The 21,981-nt window shown below is 46.0% G+C and overlaps 1 protein-coding gene across 3 annotated transcripts; it reads left to right on the forward strand.

The window, feature by feature from the left end:
• The first annotated feature begins 530 nt into the window (after positions 1 to 530).
• Positions 531 to 21,769, forward strand: LOC136648786 (DGAT1/2-independent enzyme synthesizing storage lipids-like). 3 transcript variants are annotated; one of them, XM_066625023.1, is made up of 8 exons: positions 531 to 604; positions 4,135 to 4,477; positions 7,767 to 7,931; positions 12,002 to 12,195; positions 13,650 to 13,710; positions 18,816 to 18,955; positions 20,445 to 20,585; positions 20,800 to 21,769. In XM_066625023.1, the coding sequence occupies exons 2-7, from the start codon at positions 4,186 to 4,188 to the stop codon at positions 20,547 to 20,549; spliced, it is 957 nt and encodes a 318-aa protein (XP_066481120.1). In that variant the 5' UTR covers positions 531 to 604; positions 4,135 to 4,185; the 3' UTR covers positions 20,550 to 20,585; positions 20,800 to 21,769. The 3 variants fall into 3 exon arrangements, with proteins under 3 accessions (XP_066481120.1, XP_066481118.1, XP_066481119.1); XM_066625021.1 differs by having other exon boundaries at positions 20,445 to 21,769; XM_066625022.1 differs by having other exon boundaries at positions 543 to 599; positions 20,445 to 21,769.
• Positions 21,770 to 21,981: the final 212 nt, after the last annotated feature.

Consider the following 21,981-nt stretch of genomic DNA (forward strand, 5'->3'; position numbering starts at 1 on the left):
ACTGAAATGAGGGTTAGCCAGCTGACACCACTCTGGCCAAATGGTAAGGAGTCAGGCGGATAGAACTACATGTTAACTGTACAACCATGTGGTTGGGAAAAAAAGTATTTTGCTGTGAGCTGGATATCTTGTGACAGTCTGAATGGGCCCCCCTCCCCCCGGGCCATAGTTTGCAGACCCCTGGCCTAGATGGACTTTATGTCAGACCTTTTGGCACCAGCACGTAGCTATTTGTGGCACACTACTTGTGATAAATCTGTATTTTCCTTTGTTCCCTGGTATTTTCTCTGCGCATTGTAGGCCTTCTCCACCCGTCCCCCAGCTTCTCTGTTAAAAATTAATTTACAGGCCTTCATGTGCATGTGAGCTGAAGGATTGGTTTGGGTTCCTGCCAGCTGTCCTCCAGGCAGTGAGAAGGAAAGATCAAATAACAGGGTGATGTCATTAAAGTTGAAAGATAAAACTCCCAAGCAGATGCAGAAATTGTGGATTTCTTGTTATTCCAAAGACTGAGAACTCACTCTGTGGAGAGACAGAGAGAGGAGAGACCTCACTGGAGACAACAAAAAGCAAGAGGAAAGAGCTGGCTGGTGGCCCTGGTAAGGTAAGATAGAACTTGTTTAATCAGACAGTCTTCATAATTTGTTATGTTTTGCTGCTTGTGGTTTCAGACATTTATAAGGCTTGTTCAAAATGCTTGGCAGCCGTATTGATGTAGCTTCCATAAGCTGCACAGTATCATGTGGTACCAGTTGGCATTTGGGTCTTCCTGGGGTGGTGGCAGATCCTCTTACCTGCTGCTCCAGAGTGGTCCACTCTGCCTGCACCAAGAAAAGCTCCAGTGGCAGGCAGAAGACACTGCCCCAGGAGGCTTCCTTGGTGTTGTGTGGCTGAGAAAGTCTCCGAGGGTGGCTTGTGCCTTTGCCAGCATGGCCAACTGGCTGTGCCAGAAGTAATTGTGGCCAATTGGCTGTTCTGAGGAAGGCTGCATGAGTGGATTCTGCCCACCCCCTGAGCCTTTGCTGGTGCAACCGATTAACCATGCCAGAAGTAACTGTGGTGATGTCATCACGTCAACGCAATTACTTTGGGGGGGGTGGCAGGTGACCAGCGTGGCCTGGGTGGGCATGTCGGTTGGCTGTGCCACTGGGCAGCTGCTCTCTGATATATGCACATGTGAAATTCTGCAGTGACTCAGTGCCATCTGCTGATGTCAGAAATGGTATCATTCCTGTGAGTGTTTCAACCATTCTTTTTCTGCCAGTCTTTTCTTGACTCTCACTCATTTTACACGTTTGGTTCATTTTAAAAAAACTCAACTAACCAAGGGCACAAACCTAGCCCATTTTCCAGCACCGACATAAGGGCAATGCAGCTCCAAGGTACAGGAACAAGCATTCCCTTACTTTGAGGAGACCTCCGTGAGTGCCACCCCACTGCAGGATGCAGTGTATTGAAGTCCAGTGTATTGTCACGTCTGCAGGCATTATCATGAAAGTGATGTTTGATAGAAACCCCTGAGGCTCAGTACTGTTCTAGGAGGGGGGTTCTGCCCAGGGGCCCTGTCAGCTAGCCTGATCACCTGGGCTGCTAGCAGCAGATTCAGTCTACCAAGACTTTTCCCCTTTCAGCTGTGTCCAAACAGGGGAGAGAAGGGAGCAAGAAAAGAGAGAGTGAGCTAACAATTAGGTGCTATGGCCCTGGATCACTTTGCAGTCACTGACAGCCCTCCTTTGACCCTGCTGACACTGATTCCCTGAAGAAACTATAATCTGTCTCCCAGAGAACCTATCCTGACAACCATGCATGTAGAGGTCCTGTTCACCAATATCCTTACAAGCTACGTGAGATATCATTCCCGAGGATGCTGTAACACATCCACTGACAAAGCTTTTCCCCTTTGTCCTCACCCACAGTTATTTCAAACTGTATCTGACAACTTGTACCTTCAGGTCAGCGACACTGCCCTAGGTGCCTGCATGGCTCCAAAATATTTTTTTTATGGCTGGAGTAGAAGAACGTTTGCTTGGTTCCAGTCTTCAAAGAACACTTCTCTACCTAGGCTGCCCTGATGACACCTCCATCATTCCAACCTGCAGGCATAAGGGTGTCAAGAAATTCCATCAGACATTTTAACAACTTTCAACCCAGCATCAGTATGAACCTGGACCACTCAGCATCAGAGCAGTTTCATTCTCCAGACACCGTTGTGCAGCTAATTGATGGACACATAGGCACTACCTTAGGCTGGAAACCCATTTATTACTACACATATAGTCAATTCTGTATGAGGGTCAGGAGTTGTGGTCTGGTGAGTGAGCTGTTGTATTGCCCAAAGAGCAAAGCAGGAGCAACTTGGGCCATGTGTTTGGAGGGGAGACACAAAGCCAGGCTGATAAAGTGCATGAGAGGCTGGAGTTGCTGAGAAGACTCCGTGGTGACAGAATGCCTCTCACCATTGTCAGAGGATGGAGTTGCTGACAAGGACGTGCCATGCCATTCTGTGCTGGTGAGGCACAGAAAGGCATGTAACCGAGAAGTGATGTAACACTTCTGGGTCACTGGGCCTTCGAATGTGAATGAAACCTTTTACAAGTTGTGTTTGGAGCCTTTGTCAGGCCCACGGAGGCAGCATGCAGCCTCGGTGGTCTTCAGAAAGCCTCCTGGCAGTGTTTTTAAAGCATGTCCAGTTTTTAAAACAGCTCTGGGAGACTTTCTGAAGCCCCCCAGAGGCCACACACAGCCTTTGAGGGCTTCAGAAAGGCTGCCGGATCCAACCAGAGAACATCTTCTGTTGCATGTGGAAGTTCAGGGCTGGGAGCTCAGGTAAGGCGCTGTTCACCTGCCTCCAATGACTGCACGTCCTTGGTTGCTGATGAGCCCCCTGCTGCAAGAGGGTGAGGGGGTTTGTAGAGTCAACTGGCAAGAATGGTTAAAGACCTTAAAAACCTACCTGGCCTTGATTTACAGTTATTTGTGGAAGCTGGATAGCATGCAGCCAGAAGAGATAAACCACACCACAAGGGAAACATCTCTCACAGAACAAATATTTTTTAAACCCCATTGAAAAATGGTGTCTTAAGATTCACCTGCCTATGTAAATCACCTTGAATGCTTTGTAAAAACAGAGAAAGGTGGTATATAAATAAATAAATAATTCCCTGGAGTAAGTTTCCTGGAAGCCCCAGCAGATACCGAATCTAGGAATACAGAGTCATTGATCCTATGGAATCAGTGGGGTTAGGAGAAGGGGCAGCTAACCTACCAGCAATGGAGACCTTGCAAATGGCTTGGAGACCTTTAGAATGGCAGCAAAAGGCAGTGAAGACTTTCTAAATGGCCATGTGAAGCTTCAAAATGGCACAGATAGTTGCAAATTTTGCCTGTGAATAGCTTCAGGATGGCTGTGGAAAGCTTCAGGATGGCCACAGTGCCACAGATAGCTTCATGATGTAGTGGATAGCCGAGAAGAGGCAGCAAGTGGTGTGAGGTAAGCAAATCCATGTGCATGAGAGCACATTTAACAAGGATTGACTTTATCTATGTGCTTTCAGCTTCCAGTTAGAACCCACCACACAATTTATTCCCTCTGTATAGCCACAATTTTTCTGGCTCTCTGACATAGACTTATATCTGCAGAATTTACAACAGACATTGCTAAAATTACAATAACCCTCCCCCCCCCATGGCATGAGAAGACAAGCCAAAAATGACAAGCCAAATTGACAAGCCAAAAATGACACTTCCAGTCATAACCCTCCACATGACAAACTCAGAATAACGGACAGAACGATGATTAGTTGTCACTAAGAGCTGACGGCTAAAACCACCAGACCAGTGTCCAGGTTGGGTTGTACGTTGTTGATGATATTGGAGTGACTTTAGCATGGCTCACAGGCAAGCCTCAGATGGCTCTTTGGATCCCAGCTATTGGCAATCATCTTGCCTAAATTCTCAGGGACATCGGACTTTAACAATGCATGTTATCAAGCCCCGGGCAGACCCCAGATTTCTGATGAGCTAAAGCAAAATGAAGTTTTTTTCCAAGGCGAGTGCCTTTGGCTAGGTCTAATTTGCACCCACATACTGTGAGTCTGTTCACTGTGTCCTTTTTTTTTGTTTTTTCCACTCCAGGAATAAATGTGAAGAACCTGTTTGGTTCTTGGCTTGTCCCTTGTACCAAAAATGACAGCAAAAGACACAAACTATACTTCTGGAGAAGAACCTACAACTTGGCTGGCATATGCATTGGAAAATTATCTCACCTTTATGCCATTTCAGCTGGGATTATTAGCAACTCTGATAATACTATATTTTCCAGTATTAATTGGACTGATCCTTTTTTATATTGGTGGTATCTACACAATCATTCATAAAAGAATTGGTAACCTGCCAGATGATCCTGATAGCGAACAGTGGAGGAAATCACAGCGAATACATGCATTTGTGATGAGTATGCTAGGAAAATTGTTACATGGTAAGCATGATTTTCCTTTCTTAATTACTAAGGGTGCAATCCTAACCCCTTATGTCAGACCCCTTATGAAAGCACTGACATAAGACGTTAGGATTGCGCCCTAAGGAGACATATCCTCTAGTTTTGTAGCAATAGGCAGCCTGACTTATGGTGTTGCAAAATGTGATGCTTTATAGCATACTGCCAGGCCACGACAGAAATGGCACTTAGGTTTATATTCTCTCTACGGTTTCCGTACAGAGTCTTCACCTACCAAATGTTTATGCCTAATAAAGGTTGACTTGAAACTTGACAGAAATGGCAAGCAGCACCAACTGTGTGGCAGTAACTTTCCTGGACTTCTCACAACACTAAGTCAGCAGCAGCAGTGGGCAACAGGTGGGGAGGATTGGGGTATTCCACAGGAGGAACCAGGAAATGGGAACTAGGGGAAGGTGAGGGAGGGGATGGATTGGATAGCAGTGGTGCACGTCAGATCTTATCCCCTCTGACACAACACCAGGCTCTTTACCCTCTCACACAACATCAGAACCAGGGGACATCCACTAAAATTGAGTGTTCGGAGGGTTAGGACAGACAAAAGAAAATATTTCTTTACTTGGCGTGTGGTTGGTCTGTGGAACTCCTTGCCACAGGATGTGGTGATGGCATCTGGCCTAGATGCCTTTAAAAGGGGATTGGACAAGTTTCTGGAGGAAAAATCTATTATGGGTTACAAGCCATAATGCGTATGTGCAACCTCCTGATTTTAGAAATGGGCTATGTCAGAATGACAGATGCAACCAAGGGCTCCAGGATGCAGGTCTCCCTGTGTGCTCACTTGTCTTGGGTGCTGCCTGAGGCATTTGTTGGGTCACTGTGTAATACAGGAAGCTGGACTAGATGGGCCTATGGCCTGATCCAGTGGGGTTGTTTTTATGTTCTTATCCCCTTTAAAATCTCCCACACCTTTTCCCTCCTTGGACATACACTTCAAAAATAGATGGCATATGTCTGAGGGGACACTTAAGTGGCCCCATAGCTTAAATAAAAATATTTACTTGCCTTTTGCCCCCCCCCATGCAGTGCACATCTTTATAGTGCAACGACATTGGCACTGGTGGAAGGGGATAGGATTGGGGCCTTGAGATGGGAGACTGGTGCTCTCTTTGCCAGTTTTTTCTGACCCTCTTGAAGAGGTTTCTGTTCAACAGGGCCTTGCTGGCCTACTACAAGTGCTCTCTTCCATCTTTACAGTGCTTTCTAAATTTGTCTCTCTTCCGGGCATGCTGTTATGTACTCCTGTTAATCAGTCATGTTCTATTTTATTACCTTTTTTAGTCCATTATATTTATGTCAAAGCCCCAAATCCATAACTATGTGTTCCAGCTAATAAAAACACAGACGTCCCAAGCGTCTTCAGAGAGTAAAATGTAAAGCTCCTAAGCATCTTCAGAGATTCTAGCTCTCTCATCAGAATGCTAAAACATGGGGCATTTTGGTGCAGCACTTTCTCTTTCTTACTAATCGGAACTCAAATATCTAAAGATGCTCCAAATCTTTGTGTTCGGATTTTTACCAACTGAAAGTAGCTCTAATGGACTCGCATTTTTATGGCAACATATATATGAACTTTTTGGATTCTTATGTCGAATCTACCACAACTCCCTGTGTGGCAACACAATCACGGCACCCAATCTGCAGGGGGGTTTTGGCCTCTGGAGACCTCCTCAGGGCTGGGGAACATTTGTTCCCTTGCCCTGGGAAGGCCATTGCTGGGTCAGTGGTCTATGTGAACCAGCACCAGTAATATTGTTGGTGCAGGTCCTCATAGATTCATGAAGACGGAGGGGATGAGGATAAGTTGAGGAAGGCTTATGAGGAATGGCTACAGCGTTTGGGCCTCTTCAGTCTAGAAAAGAGACGCCTGAGGGGGGACATGATTGAGACATACAAAATTATGCATGGGAAGGATAAAGTGGATAGAGAGATGCTCTTTACACTCTCACATAACACCAGAACCAGGGGACATCCACTAAAATTGCGTGTTGGGAGGGTTAGGACAGACAAAAGAAAATATTTCTTTACTTGTTGTGTGGTTGGTCTATGGAACTCCTTGCCACAGGATGTGGTGATGGCATCTGGCCTGGATGCCTTTAAAAGGGGATTGGACAAGTTTCTGGAGGAAAAATCCAGTACGGGTTACAAGCCATGATGTGTATGCGCAACCTCCTGATTTTAGAAATGGGTTATGTATCAGAATGCCAGATGCAAGGGAGGGCACCAGGGTGCAGGTCTCTTATTATCTGGTGTGCCACCTGGGGCATTTGGTGGGCCACTGTGAGATACATGAAGCTGGACTAGATGGGCCTATGGCCTGATCCAGTGGGGCTGTTTTTTTATGAAGGGGGTAAGGATTTGGCAGGTGAAACCACCACTGTATGTGGCAGCTTCCTGGGTCTGATCTGCTCTCCCTGCCACGGCTGCATTAAACTAGTGCTGGGCCTATTGCATAAGTTATAAAGGGGTCCTCGTCAACGCCTTTCCCTGCCCTGTTTGGCCCTCCCCTGCCCCTCTGTCAGCCCATGTGGAGCTCAGCTGCTGCAGTTTGCACTGATCTTCTGTGGGTGCTGGCAGGCAGGCAGAGGCCTTCTCCCAGCACCACAAACTCTTCCACTGTTGCAACATGCTTTCTGGCATATTTGTGACGGCCAGTACCGGCGAGCATGCACTCTGCCGGTACAAGAAGATTGTGCCTGCAGTATAGTTAAATTTGAGCAAAATTATTCATTTGAATCATCTTATTAATGACGTTCAAAATGATTACATACCATGCAGCATGCAGTTCCCCGACACGTAAACAACAGGGTGGCTGGATTATGAGATGCCAATTTCATCAGAGACAGCTTGCAAGCATTTAGTGGGGGCCGTAAAATATGTGGGTCCCATAGCATATGTTACTTCTGCGACTATGTTCCTCTGACCTTGCTCTCCTTTCCGCCCACACTTTGGCACATTCCACCCACCTCCCTCCCACCCACTGCGTGGTCTTGCTGTTTATGGCAAGCATCTGTTGACAGCTGGTGTGCAGAGCTGGATGCTCACCTTCAAGGATGGCCAGAAAGTTTTGCCACTAGAAAGCTCACTCCAGCAGCATAGAGTGCTGTTTGGATTGGGCTGTAAGTTTCTCACTGAAAGGTCATGCTTTTCCCTGCTTGCTCCTTCCTCCTGGACTACTAAAGAATGTAGATACATGTTTGATCTGCACCATTTCCATTACTGAAGAACTCACTTGTTGATCCATGAACAGGTTATGAGGTTCGCGGCACGGACAATATTCCTAAAGGACCCGCAGTCCTTGTCCTTTACCATGGAAGCATGCCTATTGACTTTTACCTTTTTACATCAACGTTCCTCAGAATGACAGGAAGACTGTGCCGTGTGGTGGCAGACCGTTTCTTCTTTCTTCTGCCAGGTAAAGAAAAATCCTATAACTTTGGTCACTGGAAGTGTTTTAAATGGAATATTAAAATTCAAGATTTAAGAAGCCGACTAAAGGTGTTTCTTCTCCTCCCTGCACCTCTCTTCTCCACCTTTGGTGTTACTAAAGGGGTGTGGGTGGTGCTGCCCGCATCAGGAGATGCGCTGGAAGGGTGTGACGCACCACCTACCCACTTAGCAAGCACGCAACGCCACAGGAACCTCTGGCCTGCCTGAGCATGCCAGGGATTTAAGAAGCAGTTAGATTTAAGGAGCATTGAGCTTCTTTAAGCTTCTTAACTTTAAGATTTAAGAAGCACTTAGCAAGCACGCAACGCCACAGGAGCCTCTGGCGTGCCTGAGCATGCCAGAGATTCAAGATTCAAGAAGCTGACTAAAGGTGTTTCATCTCCTCCCTGCACCTCTCTACTCCACCTGTGGTGTTACTAAAGGGGTGTGGGTGGTGCGGCCCACATCAGGAGATGTGCTGGAAGGGGGTGACGCTCCACCCGTCCACCGTGCACTTAGCAAGCACGCAATGCCAAAGGAACCTCCGGCCTGCCTGATCTCGAGCATTGGTGGAACATGCTAACTGAGAACAAGCACCAGGTGGGGGGCAGTGGGAAGGATGGGCTTGTCAGCTGCTTCAAGGTCTCACCATTCTCAGCCATTCTCAGCTGTTCAGGGAGCTGCCGGTGTCCTCGAACTGGCAACCTTCTGATGTTATCTTTGGGCTAACGGGCTAACGGAGGCTCTACCCTCTAGACCAGACCTCCTCCTCCACAGATATGCCAGTGCTGGCAAGTTGGTTAGGATTGTGCCCTGTGTGCACATGAATCTAAAGTATCCGTCCTCACTTTGGGCTCTTCTTTACTTCTTTACTCTGACTTGGTTTCCATACATAGATTAGTTTTTCTGTCATTCTTCCCTGTCTCCACTCTCCACATTACCCTTGGAGTTCTTTACTCTGCAGCCTGCTCAGACAGATGCCCACCTTTGCCCTTCCAACTGCAGCGGGCAGCTGGGCTGAGAGCTCACTCCTTCGTCTTCCATTTCTCTGCTTATCACTGTCATTCTCCTTTCTTCCTTCTGTGGTCCCTTCCTGCTGCCTTTGTGGTCTCTTCCTCTTCCCCTTGTTGTCCTCCTTTCTGCAACATCCACCCCTTGTCCTTCTTCAGGTACCATAATCTCTCTTTCATTATCTTTTCCTTTGCATCTTCCCCACTTGGGGCTCTCCTCCTTGCCTCTGAACTTGGCCCCCTTTTCCAATTTTCTGGTTTATCCTTCACCTCCAAAGGTTGCAATCCTAACCACACTTTCCTGAGAGTAAGCCCCACTGAACAAAATAGGACTTACTTCTGAGTAGACCTGGTTAGGATTGTGCCCTAAGTCTCCTTTTGCTCTCCCCTCTTTGTCTCCTCCTCCTTCAATCTACCCCAACTGTCTGTTTTGGTTGTCCTTTAAATCCCACCCAACTCAATTTTGCTCCACCCAGCTCTAGCTCTCTGCTATGGTGGTTGACAAGTCCCAGCCCAGCCACCCACAACGCTTAAGGGATGGCGGCACCACTCCCTGAAGTGGTTCTCCACTGTGGCATATGAAGGGTACTGTGACAGGATGACCAAGCGGAAATTTCTGCCCTCGGATACACAAACCGCAGTAAAGGCCCAGGTTGCAGGGGCTTGGCATTTCTTCTCTCTTTCCTTTGTATAAAGCAGTGGTTCCCAAACTGTAGGTCAGGACCCACTGGTGGATTTATGGTGGGTCCCATAGCAGCTGAGCAGAGCCTCCAATGAACACACAGTTGATGAAAGGCTCAGATAACTAATTGCCTCAAGCACTGAGGCCTTTCAAAAATTGGAATTGCCCTGTAAGTATGTGTAAATAGAGAGAGAGAAATGTTAGAGCATCTTTTTTCTGGTTATCATTATGTGTAAATAAGTAAAAATATTATTTCTTTCAAGAATATTTTTAAGTCTTGTAAACCTAGGTGGGTCCCAATATTGTCATTTTAAAAAGTGGGTCCCGGTGCTAAAAAGTTAGGGAACTACTGGTTCCCAGTCTCAACCAGGGTCAGGTGTAATTCAGGATGGAGGAGGGGAAGATGGTAGGGTTGTTCATCTGCTTGGTCGATATCTTTATTCCAGGTCAATAATCACCTCCCCAGGCTGTTATTTCATCTGCTTTGGGGATGCCAGGGGAAAAGCCAACCAGAAAATATCTCCGTCCCATCAGATGAAACAGCAGTTTGGGGAAGAGTGGAAAAGGAGTAGAAAGAGAAGTCTTTAGCACCTTCTCTCCATGCACTCTTCCTTGGCTCAGAATGAAAGGGTAGTTTGCCTCTTTTTGGGACTGGAAAATTTGGGAAGGAATGAAACTGATACGAAAGGGATTGCAGAGGAAAATCAGCAAGAAGGAGAAGGGTCAGCATTCCACCTGCTGATTTTTCTCCTGCAAATACCCGCTTAATGTTACTCTGCACACACAGCTTTGGGAAGACGTAGTTCTGTCCTTGCATTAGGTTTTTCTGTCCAGCTCATAAACAATATAATAATAATAATAATAATTAATAATAGCATTTGTATGCTGTTTTTCTCACTGACTCTCACAACACATTATAGATTTAGGGTGCAATCCTAACCCACTTTCCTGTGCTGTCATAGCTGTGCCGGGGGGCACATGTTGCATCCTGCATTCAGGGGGCAGTCATGGAGGCCTCCTCAAGGTAAGGCAACATTTGTTTCCTTACTTTGGCATTGCCCTTACCCCGGTGCTGGAAAGTGAGTTAGGATTGTGGCCTTAGAGACTCAAGGCGATTCACATAGGTAGGCTATACTAAACTCATCCTTCTTTCAAAGGAGGTTTTACAATGATTGTTCTATGAGTACTCATGGAACCATTCATTTCCAGATGGAATCCTTCATGGTGTTGACATCATTTTGGGCATGTGGGTATGCCTTCTGAGCAGGAGCAGGTTCAGGTCAGCAAAGCTGTTAATCATTCTGTCTTTCTTAGAAGCTGACTCTCCATACTTCTCCACATTCCTGCAGGAGTCCTTCACCCTCTCACAGTGAGGTCACAACAGTGACTCCTCCAGGTCTGTCATCTCACAACAGCTTTGCCAGCTTTTTTAGTCTCCCATCCAATTTTCAACCAGGACCACTCCTGCTTAGCATTCTTCAGGCAGCCTTCTGCTCAACCACCAGAATATACCTCCTGCTTGTCTTTTTCTCAAATCTTTTGAAACTGAGGGCGCAATCCTATCCTGTGCTGGAACAGGCAAGCCAGGAGGCTTGCGCTGTATCCAGCGCAGGATAGGGGCCATAAGCAGCTTAGCCAGAGGCAAGGAGAAACTCTTCCCCTTACCTCTGGATAAGGGCTGCTGGCCTCAATGGGTCTCCAGAGGTGGCACAAGTCTGAGGAGAGGCTTGAAGCCGCTCTATTCCAACTGGGAAAGGGGCTTGGGATCTGGCAAAACTGCGGGATCCCAGCCCTGTCTCCCTGTCCCTGCCTGCCCATCCCCGGGGCCGCCCACCACTTGCCCTCCCCCTGCCCAGGAACACCATCACTCCTCCTTCCCACCTCCCCGCTGCCTACCTTTCGTCCTTGTGTCGGCTTCCGTCAGCCTCCACAGGCTGGCAGCCGCAGACCTCCACAGCCCTGCGCCCAGGGCAAGGCTCCACAACTGCACCCGCCCGCAGGCTGTCGCCACCCCCCTCAGGCAGAAATTCGCCCCCCTACTTACCAGAGGCTCACAGAGCCTCACGTGACCTCCTCCCATGCTGGGGAAACCTCCGTGAGGTTCCCTGGCACTATCAGCACAGTTTCTAACCAGAAGTACAGTTTCCGCCTCCGTCGGGAGCGGGGCCCTAGAGGTTGGCGCTTGGGGCATTTGCCCCAGGTCAGCCTATGGCAGGCACACAACTGCAGGCCGGTGCTTCTGGGAGCGCTGGCCTGGCTTCCTCGCCAGCCTAAGCACATGTTAGAATTGTGCCCTGAATCTTTTTCTTAATGGTAAGGTCATTACATAACATGACCCATCATTGTTTGGTTCCTTTTTTCTAGGCCTAAAAACATATTTTGTCATGGGAGGCTGTACTCATGCAAACAGAGAAGAGTGTGTGGCTCTTCTGAAGAAAGGGCATCTGCTGTTCATTGCACCAGGTGGACTTCGGGAGCAAAACTATGGTGATAACAATTACAAACTCATCTGGAGAAATCGTCAAGGATTTGCTCAAATAGCCATAAATGCAAAAGTGGTAAGTACAACGATCCTCTTCAAAGTGTCCAACCGCCTTTTATCCTTACAGCAAGCCTGTAAATTACGTGAGCATTATTATGTTGAGCCCGGAAGAGATTTATGGCCCAATCCTTTTGGGATGCTATTGGTGCACTAGTGTGTCCTATCCTGATTTTCAACTCCTGCCGACTACGCCAATTTGCCCCGTCCAAATATCTCAACTCCCTTCTAATGCCCGCTTTTTGGCTATTTAACACCCTCTTTATCTCTAGAACAACCGCTGTGGTGTGCAAAGGAATGAACACAGAACTCCTTATCTATAGCAACTACCCAAATTTATTGCTATGAACACAGACACTCCCTGCAAGTCCTCTTGTCCAGAGGCTTTCCCTCCCCAAAACTCCACTTAACTCAGCGGGTAAAGGTCTGAAGCCTCCAATTCAAGTCCAATCCGGTCTCCAAAGCACAATCCAGTCTTCCCAGTCTTCTGTGTCCTCCAGCAGAGTCCTGGCAGTCCCCTTCTCCTGTAGGTCTGGGTCAGGTAGCCCTCTTGGTCTGGTTCCCTCCAGCTCAGGTAGCATCTCCCTCTGGATCAGCGTCCCTCTCTCCTGCCCCCTTTGGTCCTTCTGAAGCTGCCTTTTATCCTTTGTGTCCCATTAAGTGCAAATGCAACTCAGCTGTGAGCTACCTCCTTAGCTCATTCAAAGCCCCATCAAGGTCAAATGAAGCTCAGGTGTCCAACCAGGTCTCCATTGGCCTTGATTGATTACAGCTGTGGAGCCAGCCCTGCCCTTCCCAGAGCTATCAAACAGCTGTCAAAACATGGGATCACTGTCAACACCACATCATCCACCTGATGATCTTCCATTACATAGTGTCCCAGGACACATCATATATTATGCAGCTCTATAGGATTGCACTCCAAAAAGTGGGACTTTCAGTGAAACATCTTCCATTTAATTGAATTTATCCACAGATCTATTCAAAGACATCTGTTTTTCTGCTTGTAAGCCCACAAATGAGCCACGTGGCAAGCTAGTTATTTGGTCACAGGGTGAAAACCTTTTTAGCACATTCCCATTTTTCTATGATTCAGATAGCTTGGAATGCCCTCACATTGGGTGTGAAGGAGCCAGTTATTAGATATGTTTGCAGGCTTCCTGCCATGATTTTTAAAATCCAGAACTATGTGTTCCATTTCCTTGAAGTTACCCAATGAAGTATTCTAGTGCATTTTATGGACAAGATATGTTTTCTTTGCATTAAGAACACTAAGGGCACAATCCTAACCCCTTATGTCGGTGCTTTCTAGCACCGACATAAGGGCAATGCAGCTCTGAGGTAAGGGAACAAACATTCCCTTACTTTGAGGAGGCCTCCGTGAGTGACACCCAACTGCACTGGAAAGCACTGACATAAAGGGTTAGGATTGCGCCCTAAATTTCATAATCTCATTTTTTTCATGTTTCTTAGCCAGTCATTCCTATCTTCACCCAAAATATTCGGGAGGCATACAGGGTATATGGAAACATAGGTAAGATATATTTAAAAATTTCTTAAGAATGATTTCATTGTTCTCTTGAAATGATGAACTAAGGTCTCTGTACCGAGGGATTAACAATCAAGACCAGTGGTTCCCAAAATGTGTACCATGGTGTTAGGGTGCCATGGGATAGCCCTGATTGCCCCTCCCACCAGCTCTCCTAGGGGCTGCTAACTTGGATCTTGCAAAATATCACTAGATCCAAGATGGCAGCATCCAAATCACATGAGATGTGGGTGCCACCAATTTTGATCTCATGAGATTTGTGCACTGGCACTTTGGATTTAATGAGATTTGGGTGCCGCAATCTTGAATTTTGCAGTATTTTGTGAGATTCAAGATGACAGCTTCTGGCTGAGCTGGAAAGAAGAGGCTGCGGGGGTGCTGTGAGCCTGGTAAGTTTGGGAACCACTGATCTAGACAGAAGGAACACAACACAAAAAGGCAAAGGCATGGAAGTCAGGAGAATTGGAGGGATAATTTTGAAATATTGGTGACTGTAGGTTAGTTTCCGGTACAAAGTATGGGGTATTGGAAGTCAGGCAGTATGGAGGTGACACAGTGGAAGAACAGAGAAGGGCATTATGCAAGATGAGTTGACCAAATCTAAGCTTGTTTTTTGTTTTTGTTTTTTTCAAGGAAAAGGCCATATTATTCTGATATCATAAAGAGAGTTGTAACTGATGTTGTTGGTGAGGGTGATGTTGTCTGTGACTAACAGGAGAGTACAGCTAGTCCTCACCTGAAGTCATTCCATTTAAGTCTTTTCATTATAAAGTGAATGAGAAAAAAGAAATTGATCCCCATCCAGAGCCACACACCGTGTGTGGTTTGCACATTCTTCTCATGTTTGCTTGGGTTTTCTCCAGTCCAGAAAGCTCACATTCATTTCAATGTTTAACGTGTCACTTAAAGTTGCAGTTTCCCAGAATCTATCAACATCTTTAAGCGTTGATTTGTTGTATACAAGGAATGGAGGGGTTGGATGGAGAGAAGAGCTGCTAAAGTTTTGGAAATATTGCACTGGGTGCAGTGATGACGCAATCTAGGTGAAATGTCAGAGATCCAGGGTTGAGTGGAGGAAGGAAAATCTGGGGCAGAGAGTAAAGTATGATCAGTGTGTTAATAGTACTGGAAGTTGTGGTATTAGATGAGATCATCTAGGGACAGTGGGTGGTGAGAAAATGGTAAGAGGCCTAGAACACAGTCTGGAGGGAAATCATTCACTGGGGAAATGAGCCACTGAGGATAGGATTGTGAGACCGGGCCTCAATCCAATGAGCACTTTCCTGAGAGTAAGATCCATTGAAAACAATGGGACTTACTTCCAAGTAAACTTGCTGTGAGTCATAAAGAAGTGAAGGTGAGGTCCAGAAGGATTCGGACCAAATTTGGATAAACCTTTGGTTTATCAAGGAGATAAGGGATTTTTATGAGGATAGCTTCAGGGACTTGCAAGTGGCAGGATGCAGGATTAGAAAGAGCCAACAGCAGAATTGGAGGAGATACAGTCAATGTCACAAACACAAAGAAGGACAGGAACAGCACAATCCTAAGCATGTCTATTCAGCAGTAAGCACCAATAAATTTAATGGGACTTACTCCCAGTAAATAGGATTGCAGCTTAAGCTAGCTTTTGCTGGGGGGGGGGAGCCATATTCTTCTGATATTATAAAGGGAATTGTTACATGATTTGACAGTGGACTAAATATGGGAAATAAAGGGCTTGGAGAGAGAGGAGGAGGAGGAAGGTGAGAGAGGAATCAAAGCTAAAGTCAAGGCTTTGTGCCTGTTTAAAAGGATGATGTTGTCAGTGACTTAAAGGAGACAACAAGTAGAGATGGGTTTGGGTGGAGAGAGGAACTGTTCAGTCTTGGATACATTGTGCTTGAGGTAATTAGGTAACACCTACGGTTAAATCTCAGGCAGAGTTCCAGGAATGAAGTAAGTAAACTCTGGTGTAGATTGTAGACTTGAGTGTGCCATCAATGTGCTAATGCAACTGAAAGTCATAGTGTTAGATTTATTTATTTAGATGACTTCTATTCCAACTTTCTGCAGGCTACAAGCTTGGTGCTCACTGATGAGGTCACCTAGGGATGGCAGGTGGTAAAAAATGGTAAGAGGCCAAGAAGAGCCTGGAGAGAAATTATTCACTTTCTGCCCTTGTGGAATCACTAGGGAAATGATTACACTGGTAGGAAGTTAACATTTGAGGACAGAATCATGGAGAAAGGGCTGCAATCTGATACACGCTTTCCTGGGGCAAGCCCCACTGAAACAATGGGACTTACTTCTGCATAGACCTGCTGCAGGTCATGAAGGAGTGAAGCAAGAAAAAGTGATGAACTCTTTAGGAAGCAAAAGTGAGGTCAAGAAGAATTATTACCAAATAGAGTCCTTTTGGTTTGTCAAGGAGGAGATAAGTGATTTCTATGAGGGTAGCTTCCAAGGCCTGCAGGTGGGGGAAAGCCAGATAAGAAGGAGTCAAGAGCAGAATTGGAGGAGAGAAAGTCAAACTCACACACATAAAGAAGACATCTAAGGGCACTCAGTCTTAACTGGCCTGAACCAAGGGCCACCAGATGGTTGGTTTAAATTTCCAGCCAAAAATCACTCCACCAGATATGTTTCAAGTTGCAGCAAAGGCAAAAAACTGAAGTGGGGTCTGCTGCCTGATGCCACCCCATACTTGCCATGGCTGCCTCTGCAATGGTGGACACGAATGCATCTGTGAGATGACAAGCTGCCCTTGCTGAAATTCCCTCTTCTATACAATTGTTAAAGGCCCAGGATCCCTAAAGTTGAAAGTTTGACCAACCCTGATTTAAAGGAACCATATGAAGAAGGAGCAAGGTGAGGGAGAAGGTAGTGCTCCTTTGTGTTATTTAGAGCAGTGATTCTCAAAACGTGGGTCAGGACCTACCAGCCTGATTCTTGCTGGGTTGCGAAACTGATGTCTTGAGCCCTATGAAAAGTTAAAGTCAGCTACACACGTGTTTACTCACAAGTATGCAACGTTCCTTGGCTCTTATGGGAGGGCAGATGAAGGGGAATGCCAGGCTGCCAAAATGGTCCCAATCTGATGAACTTGGAGCTCAACAAATGCATCAGAATATGGTCCGCCCCCTAGTATAGTAAAAAGGATAACAACAGAGACACAAAAATTCCTACATTATTTATTATCCTTCCTGCATGAGAAAGGTGAGGGGGAAGGAAGTGCTGCTTTCTTACGGGTAGTTCAGAGCACAGGTCTTTAACCTTTTTCATGCCACAATCCCTATAAAGTATGAGACTGAAACCCACCGTCAGTTCTGCCCTCCTCCCAGACCCAAATCCACCCACCCCCAGCCCTTCCCCAATTGGTTTGCCCCTACTTTTTGTGTCTTCACAATAACCCTTTGAAATAGCAACCTGCGCAACGTTGACCTTAGGAGCGGTGGGGCAAGAGGGTGAGAAGAGGCTGCGCAGGATTATATCAAGAACTCATTTGTGGTAAGTCAGCTAAGGCAATTGGAATGGATCCAAACCTTCTCTTGCATAGGATTTGAGAGTTTGCCAAGCCTTCTATTGCATAGGATTTGAGAGTTTGCCAAGCCTTCTATTGCATAGGCTTCAAGAGTTTGCCACAACACCCTCAAGTGAGAGTTTGTAACTCCATTGGGGTCACAACCCACAGGTTGGAAAACACTGATTTAGAGGGTTTTTGCCTCTTTAAACTCTACACAAGAAAGAAGTAGGTAAGGAAGGAGCTGAGTGGAGTATAGCAGTTAGCAAGAGGGAAACGATCAAGGCGGATGAATGGGACTCTGTCCATGGTGGGCTGGAGGATGGTAGTTCTGCCTTATGGACAAATCACCTAAGCAAAGGTTTTTCTACCGAAATTACCCCTCATGATTCTTCCCAGATGAAATCTAGCATTCAACTGTGTGCAGTAATGTTGTGTTCCACTAATTTTTGTATAGAGATATGTCTTTTAAATACCCAAACTCTAAAAATAAATCACATTATACAGCATGGCATAAGACCTAAACTGATATGCTGCTGGAGGGAGGTTGACACTGCTTCCCAATCAGTTATACTGATTTATCCCTTGTATTCTCTTGGCAGCTCTCAAGACTTCCCCAGGGGAGGGTGAAAACACAATACAGGTGTGCCCCAAACCCCCTTTCCCAGAACCCTCTGTGGTTAAGTGAAACCACGGATACCTAGAGACGCACCCTCACCCTCCAGAGGCAAGGTGAGCCTGCAGCTGCTGCGGGTCTCAGATTGACCAAAAAGGCTACAAAATGAATTCGTTTTATAATAAAAATGGAAGTGACGGTTTTAATGCCTTATAAGGCATAGGGAGGCCAGGGAAAACCCTGGAGTCTCTCTGCAGAAGACCCTCGGGAGTTGAAAGGAGCCCAGTTCCCCTCACCTCTGGAGGTAGGTGGGGGAGCACTGAGGATCCAATCCATGGTTAAGTGAAACCCCGGATGCGGGATCTGCAGATACATGAACCCCCCTGTAAATTTATAAAGGAACAATAGATTCCACCCTGAATCATGTCAGTTGTTACTATATTCTTTTCCTAGCTCAATGGCCACATTTGAGAGAGGGGAAGAAAACACATTTTCAACGTTCTACACATGAGTCCCAGCTTTGCCTTTGTTCATTGGAGAATGGAAGGCTGGAGAAGGCTATCCTCACTGAACACTCACACAGAATGCTACTTACATGTATTTGCACGTCTATTAGTTTCCAGAGCAAGTAGACACTTGTATTTTGTTTTAAATGAAAGCTGACAATCCAGGCCAGCTAACAAGCATCTTGGCAAGATGCCTGAAATGCCTGAAAATCTTGCTGCTGACAGATGACACACCAAGGCTACACAGGTACGAGCTGAACTATCGACATTGCAAGGTGTGCAGATGGCTGATTGCTTGTCTTATTTTTTATGCCTAATAAAGGTTGACTTGACTTGTCTTATTTCCACTTGAGCACTTGTTACTTCAGCTGGTGATTTTTGTTGTCCCAAATACTTAAATGCAACTCCTCAGGAAGACCTGCAGTCTCTCTGTATTATCCGATTCTGATCTTATCTTTGCATACAGGGCCAATGAGATGGCTTTATGAACGAACCCGGTTACTAATCTTTCCAGTTTGTGGACCATTTCCAGTAAAACTGCGGACCTATGTTGGAGAACCTATTCCATATGACCCAAATATAACCCCTGAAGAACTGTTTGAAAAAGTAAGCATGTTATTCATTTATCATTGAGCTAAACCAGGGATTTCCAAACTCCAGCCCGGGGGCCAGATGCGGCCCACAGCAAGCCTCTTTCTGGCCCACGGCCAACCTCTTGTCCCCTGAAAGCCTCTGGCCCACTCAACTGAACATAATCAGAACTGTGCTCTGATTGTGTCTGGAGGGTGTTCTGAGGGCCAGAGAGGTTGAATGAATGGGCCCATTCATTCATTTATTCACTCATCTAAGTTCCAGCTCTAATTTATTTATTTAAATTTCATATTTAATTTTTTTTTCCGGCCCTCCACACATTGCCAGATATTTGATGTGTCCCTCTGGCCAAAAAGTTTGGAGACCCCTGAGCTTTATTTATTGCTCTTTGAGCATTCAGTGAATGTGTTAAGGAAAAGTGGGTCCATGTCTGTGGGCCATAGAAACCACTGCTATTGTGTCCATTGGTCATGCTTGTTGGTGGCCTCACATTTGTGGTTTCTATGAGAGGGCTCTACATGTATGCAGCATTGAAACCACATTCATCTCTCCCACACTACCCTTCCAATCCATTCGTCAAATCTATTTAGAATCCTGGGAGTGAAAGGAAGACTGGCAAAGAACTGGTGCGCCCCTGGGTAAGGACAAGAGAGATTTGGTGTGATGCTTTGAGTATGCTTTTGCCCTGAACTCCTCCTATATGAGCTTACGTGAAAACCTTGCTCTGCGTCTAAGGCCCTCATCCATAATCTTCTGGTAGTCAGTGGGGAGATGATGGGGATGCTTAAGTGGGGCCTTTCAGCCAAGCTGCCAGGGTTATGCAACAGTCTTCCACAGGATATGCTTAGCCTTTCATTGCCTTCTTTCAGTGCATCTTTGTAACATTGTTGGTCCAATCTTCCTGACAATGGGGCTGGCGTATGGAGCCCTTTGCAACAGTGGAAGCCCTTCTGTTGTTGCAAAATGGCCTCTGATGGCACATAGAGCTTGCCATTGGTTGCCACTTCAGGAGCGCTGCTGCATGAGGTGGCAGTGCTCTTAGTCCACCAGTGGATTGCCAACCACCTGCAGAGATGGTAAAGCCAAGAAGGGGGCAAGTAGGGGCAAAATGGTGGAGTGGGGCAAAACGGGCAAGTAGAGAGCTTGATGGAGGTGGGGAGATTGTGGGAGGGGGTGGATTCAGCGATGATGGCTTATGCTGGATTCTGTCCCCATTTTCAGCAATCTCCTCACCCCTTTTCTCTCCCTGTACTTGTGCCAGTGATCTTGCTGGTGCAGATCTGATACCCATTGAGGGTCTGGAGGCTTGAAGAGGTGTAAGGGGATTTAAATCCCCCTTCTCCTCTAAAGACTCCCAATCTGCCCCCTCCCATGGATACAGCATGCTTGTTATTGGTGGGGCTACACTAGTGGGGGTAGGAAGAATATGATTGGACTATGTGTTTCATAGTGACATGCAAAATGAATTAATGAATATCTTTTCCCCTATTTGTTTCTCTTACAGACCAAAGCTGCACTAAGAGCTTTAATAGACAAACACCAAAAAATACCAGGTAGCATATTGTCAGCACTTTGGGAACGCTTTGAGGTGCATCGCAAAGAAGAATAGTTGAATAACGGACTATCTGGATATGATCTTTGACAAGTGAGCTCTATGGGAAATTTTAAATAAATGCACAGTTCCACAAATACGTAAGATAAAAGCTTACTCTCATAATGCTAACAATATCATAGTGTCATAGTGCCTCCAGAAGACTTCTGCTTTTAGAAAGCCTTGTCAGAATTGTGCTAAACCTTCCAATTCCATTCCCAAGTTTCATGCTTGATTAACGGCTTCTGCCTCATCCTCTGTTTCCTAGTAGCCCATTGGACATTGAATGGCCCAAGACCTCCCAACCCCTGAGGTGGCAAGCAGAACACAGCTCCCCATCTGCTGGAAGAAGCTCTTCTGTCTCGGCTCTGGATTTGAACGAGAAAGGGCATCAGAAGATGAAGTGTATAGGAAAAAATACTGATGGGCTACAGCATCAGAAATCATCTAGCCCCCTGCAATTAATTTCTGTGTTTTCTCTGTATATTTTCCCATGTTTGGGTCCTTAAATATTGGAGTACAGGTGGAGCTTGTTTATCTGCAGATTTTATAAAGGGGCCTAAACCGTGGATTTAGTTATCTGTGGTTTTTGGTATCCACGGGGCATCCAAGAACAAATCCCTCCAAGATACCGAAACTCCACCTATATTATGACCAGCAAACGGCAACAGCCCTCTCTCTGTGTTGTGACCAGTTAGAGTCTAAGTGCTGTTCAGAACCTGCAGATTCCTGAAGTGGTTGCAGCCCTGCCATTCCTATGAAATGGGATTCATCTTCATTTTTTTAAAGCCTAATGTGACACATCAAACATGTCTTTCAATTGGCTTAAAGTCTTCTTGTGATTCCTTACCAAAAAAGGCCTATCTGCAGGCTTTCACTGTGTACTACTATGGCAACTGTCTCTATATATACCTCAGATACTCACCTATAAGTCAACCTCAGATAAGTCGAGGGTAAGTTTTGAACCAAAAACCATGGAATTTTCTCTGACCCTCGGATAAGTTGGGGGTTAAACTTAGGGAGGTGTCTGACTATAGGGAATCACTAGGGCAGGAGGTCTGGTCTAGAGGGTAGAGCCTCCGTCTGCCTGAAGATAACATCCACAAGGTCACCGGTTCGAGGCCACCGGCACCGTGCGACCTTGAAGCAGCTGACAAGCTGAAGCCGAGCTATTTCCATCTGCTCCGAGCGTGGGAGGATGGAGGCCAGAATGTGAAGCCAGATCGGAATGAAACACCATGAATGTAGTGGTTCTTGAAAGAAAGAACCTTCTTTCAAATTGTAAAAATCCCTATTTAATAAGGGATTTAAATAAAGCCTGCCTATGTAAACCACCTTGAATAAAGTCTTAAATAAAGACCAAGAAAGGCGGTATATAAATACCTGTTGCTATTATTATTATTATTATTATAGTTTTGTCTGATTTTACCTGAGGCCAGATCCTGAAAAA

Source organism: Tiliqua scincoides, chromosome 4, assembly GCF_035046505.1.
Source record: "Tiliqua scincoides isolate rTilSci1 chromosome 4, rTilSci1.hap2, whole genome shotgun sequence".
Classification (NCBI taxonomy): Eukaryota; Metazoa; Chordata; class Lepidosauria; order Squamata; family Scincidae; genus Tiliqua; species Tiliqua scincoides.

Excerpts from the sequence above, each read along its gene's own strand:
- LOC136648786 (XM_066625021.1), top strand. The coding sequence starts at position 4,186 with ATGACAGCAAAAGACACAAACTATACTTCTGGAGAAGAACCTACAACT. Across the intron at positions 4,478-7,766 it reads GCTAGGAAAATTGTTACATG|GTTATGAGGTTCGCGGCACG; the intron begins GTAAGCATGATT and ends ATCCATGAACAG. Across the intron at positions 18,956-20,444 it reads CTGAAGAACTGTTTGAAAAA|ACCAAAGCTGCACTAAGAGC; the intron begins GTAAGCATGTTA and ends TTTCTCTTACAG.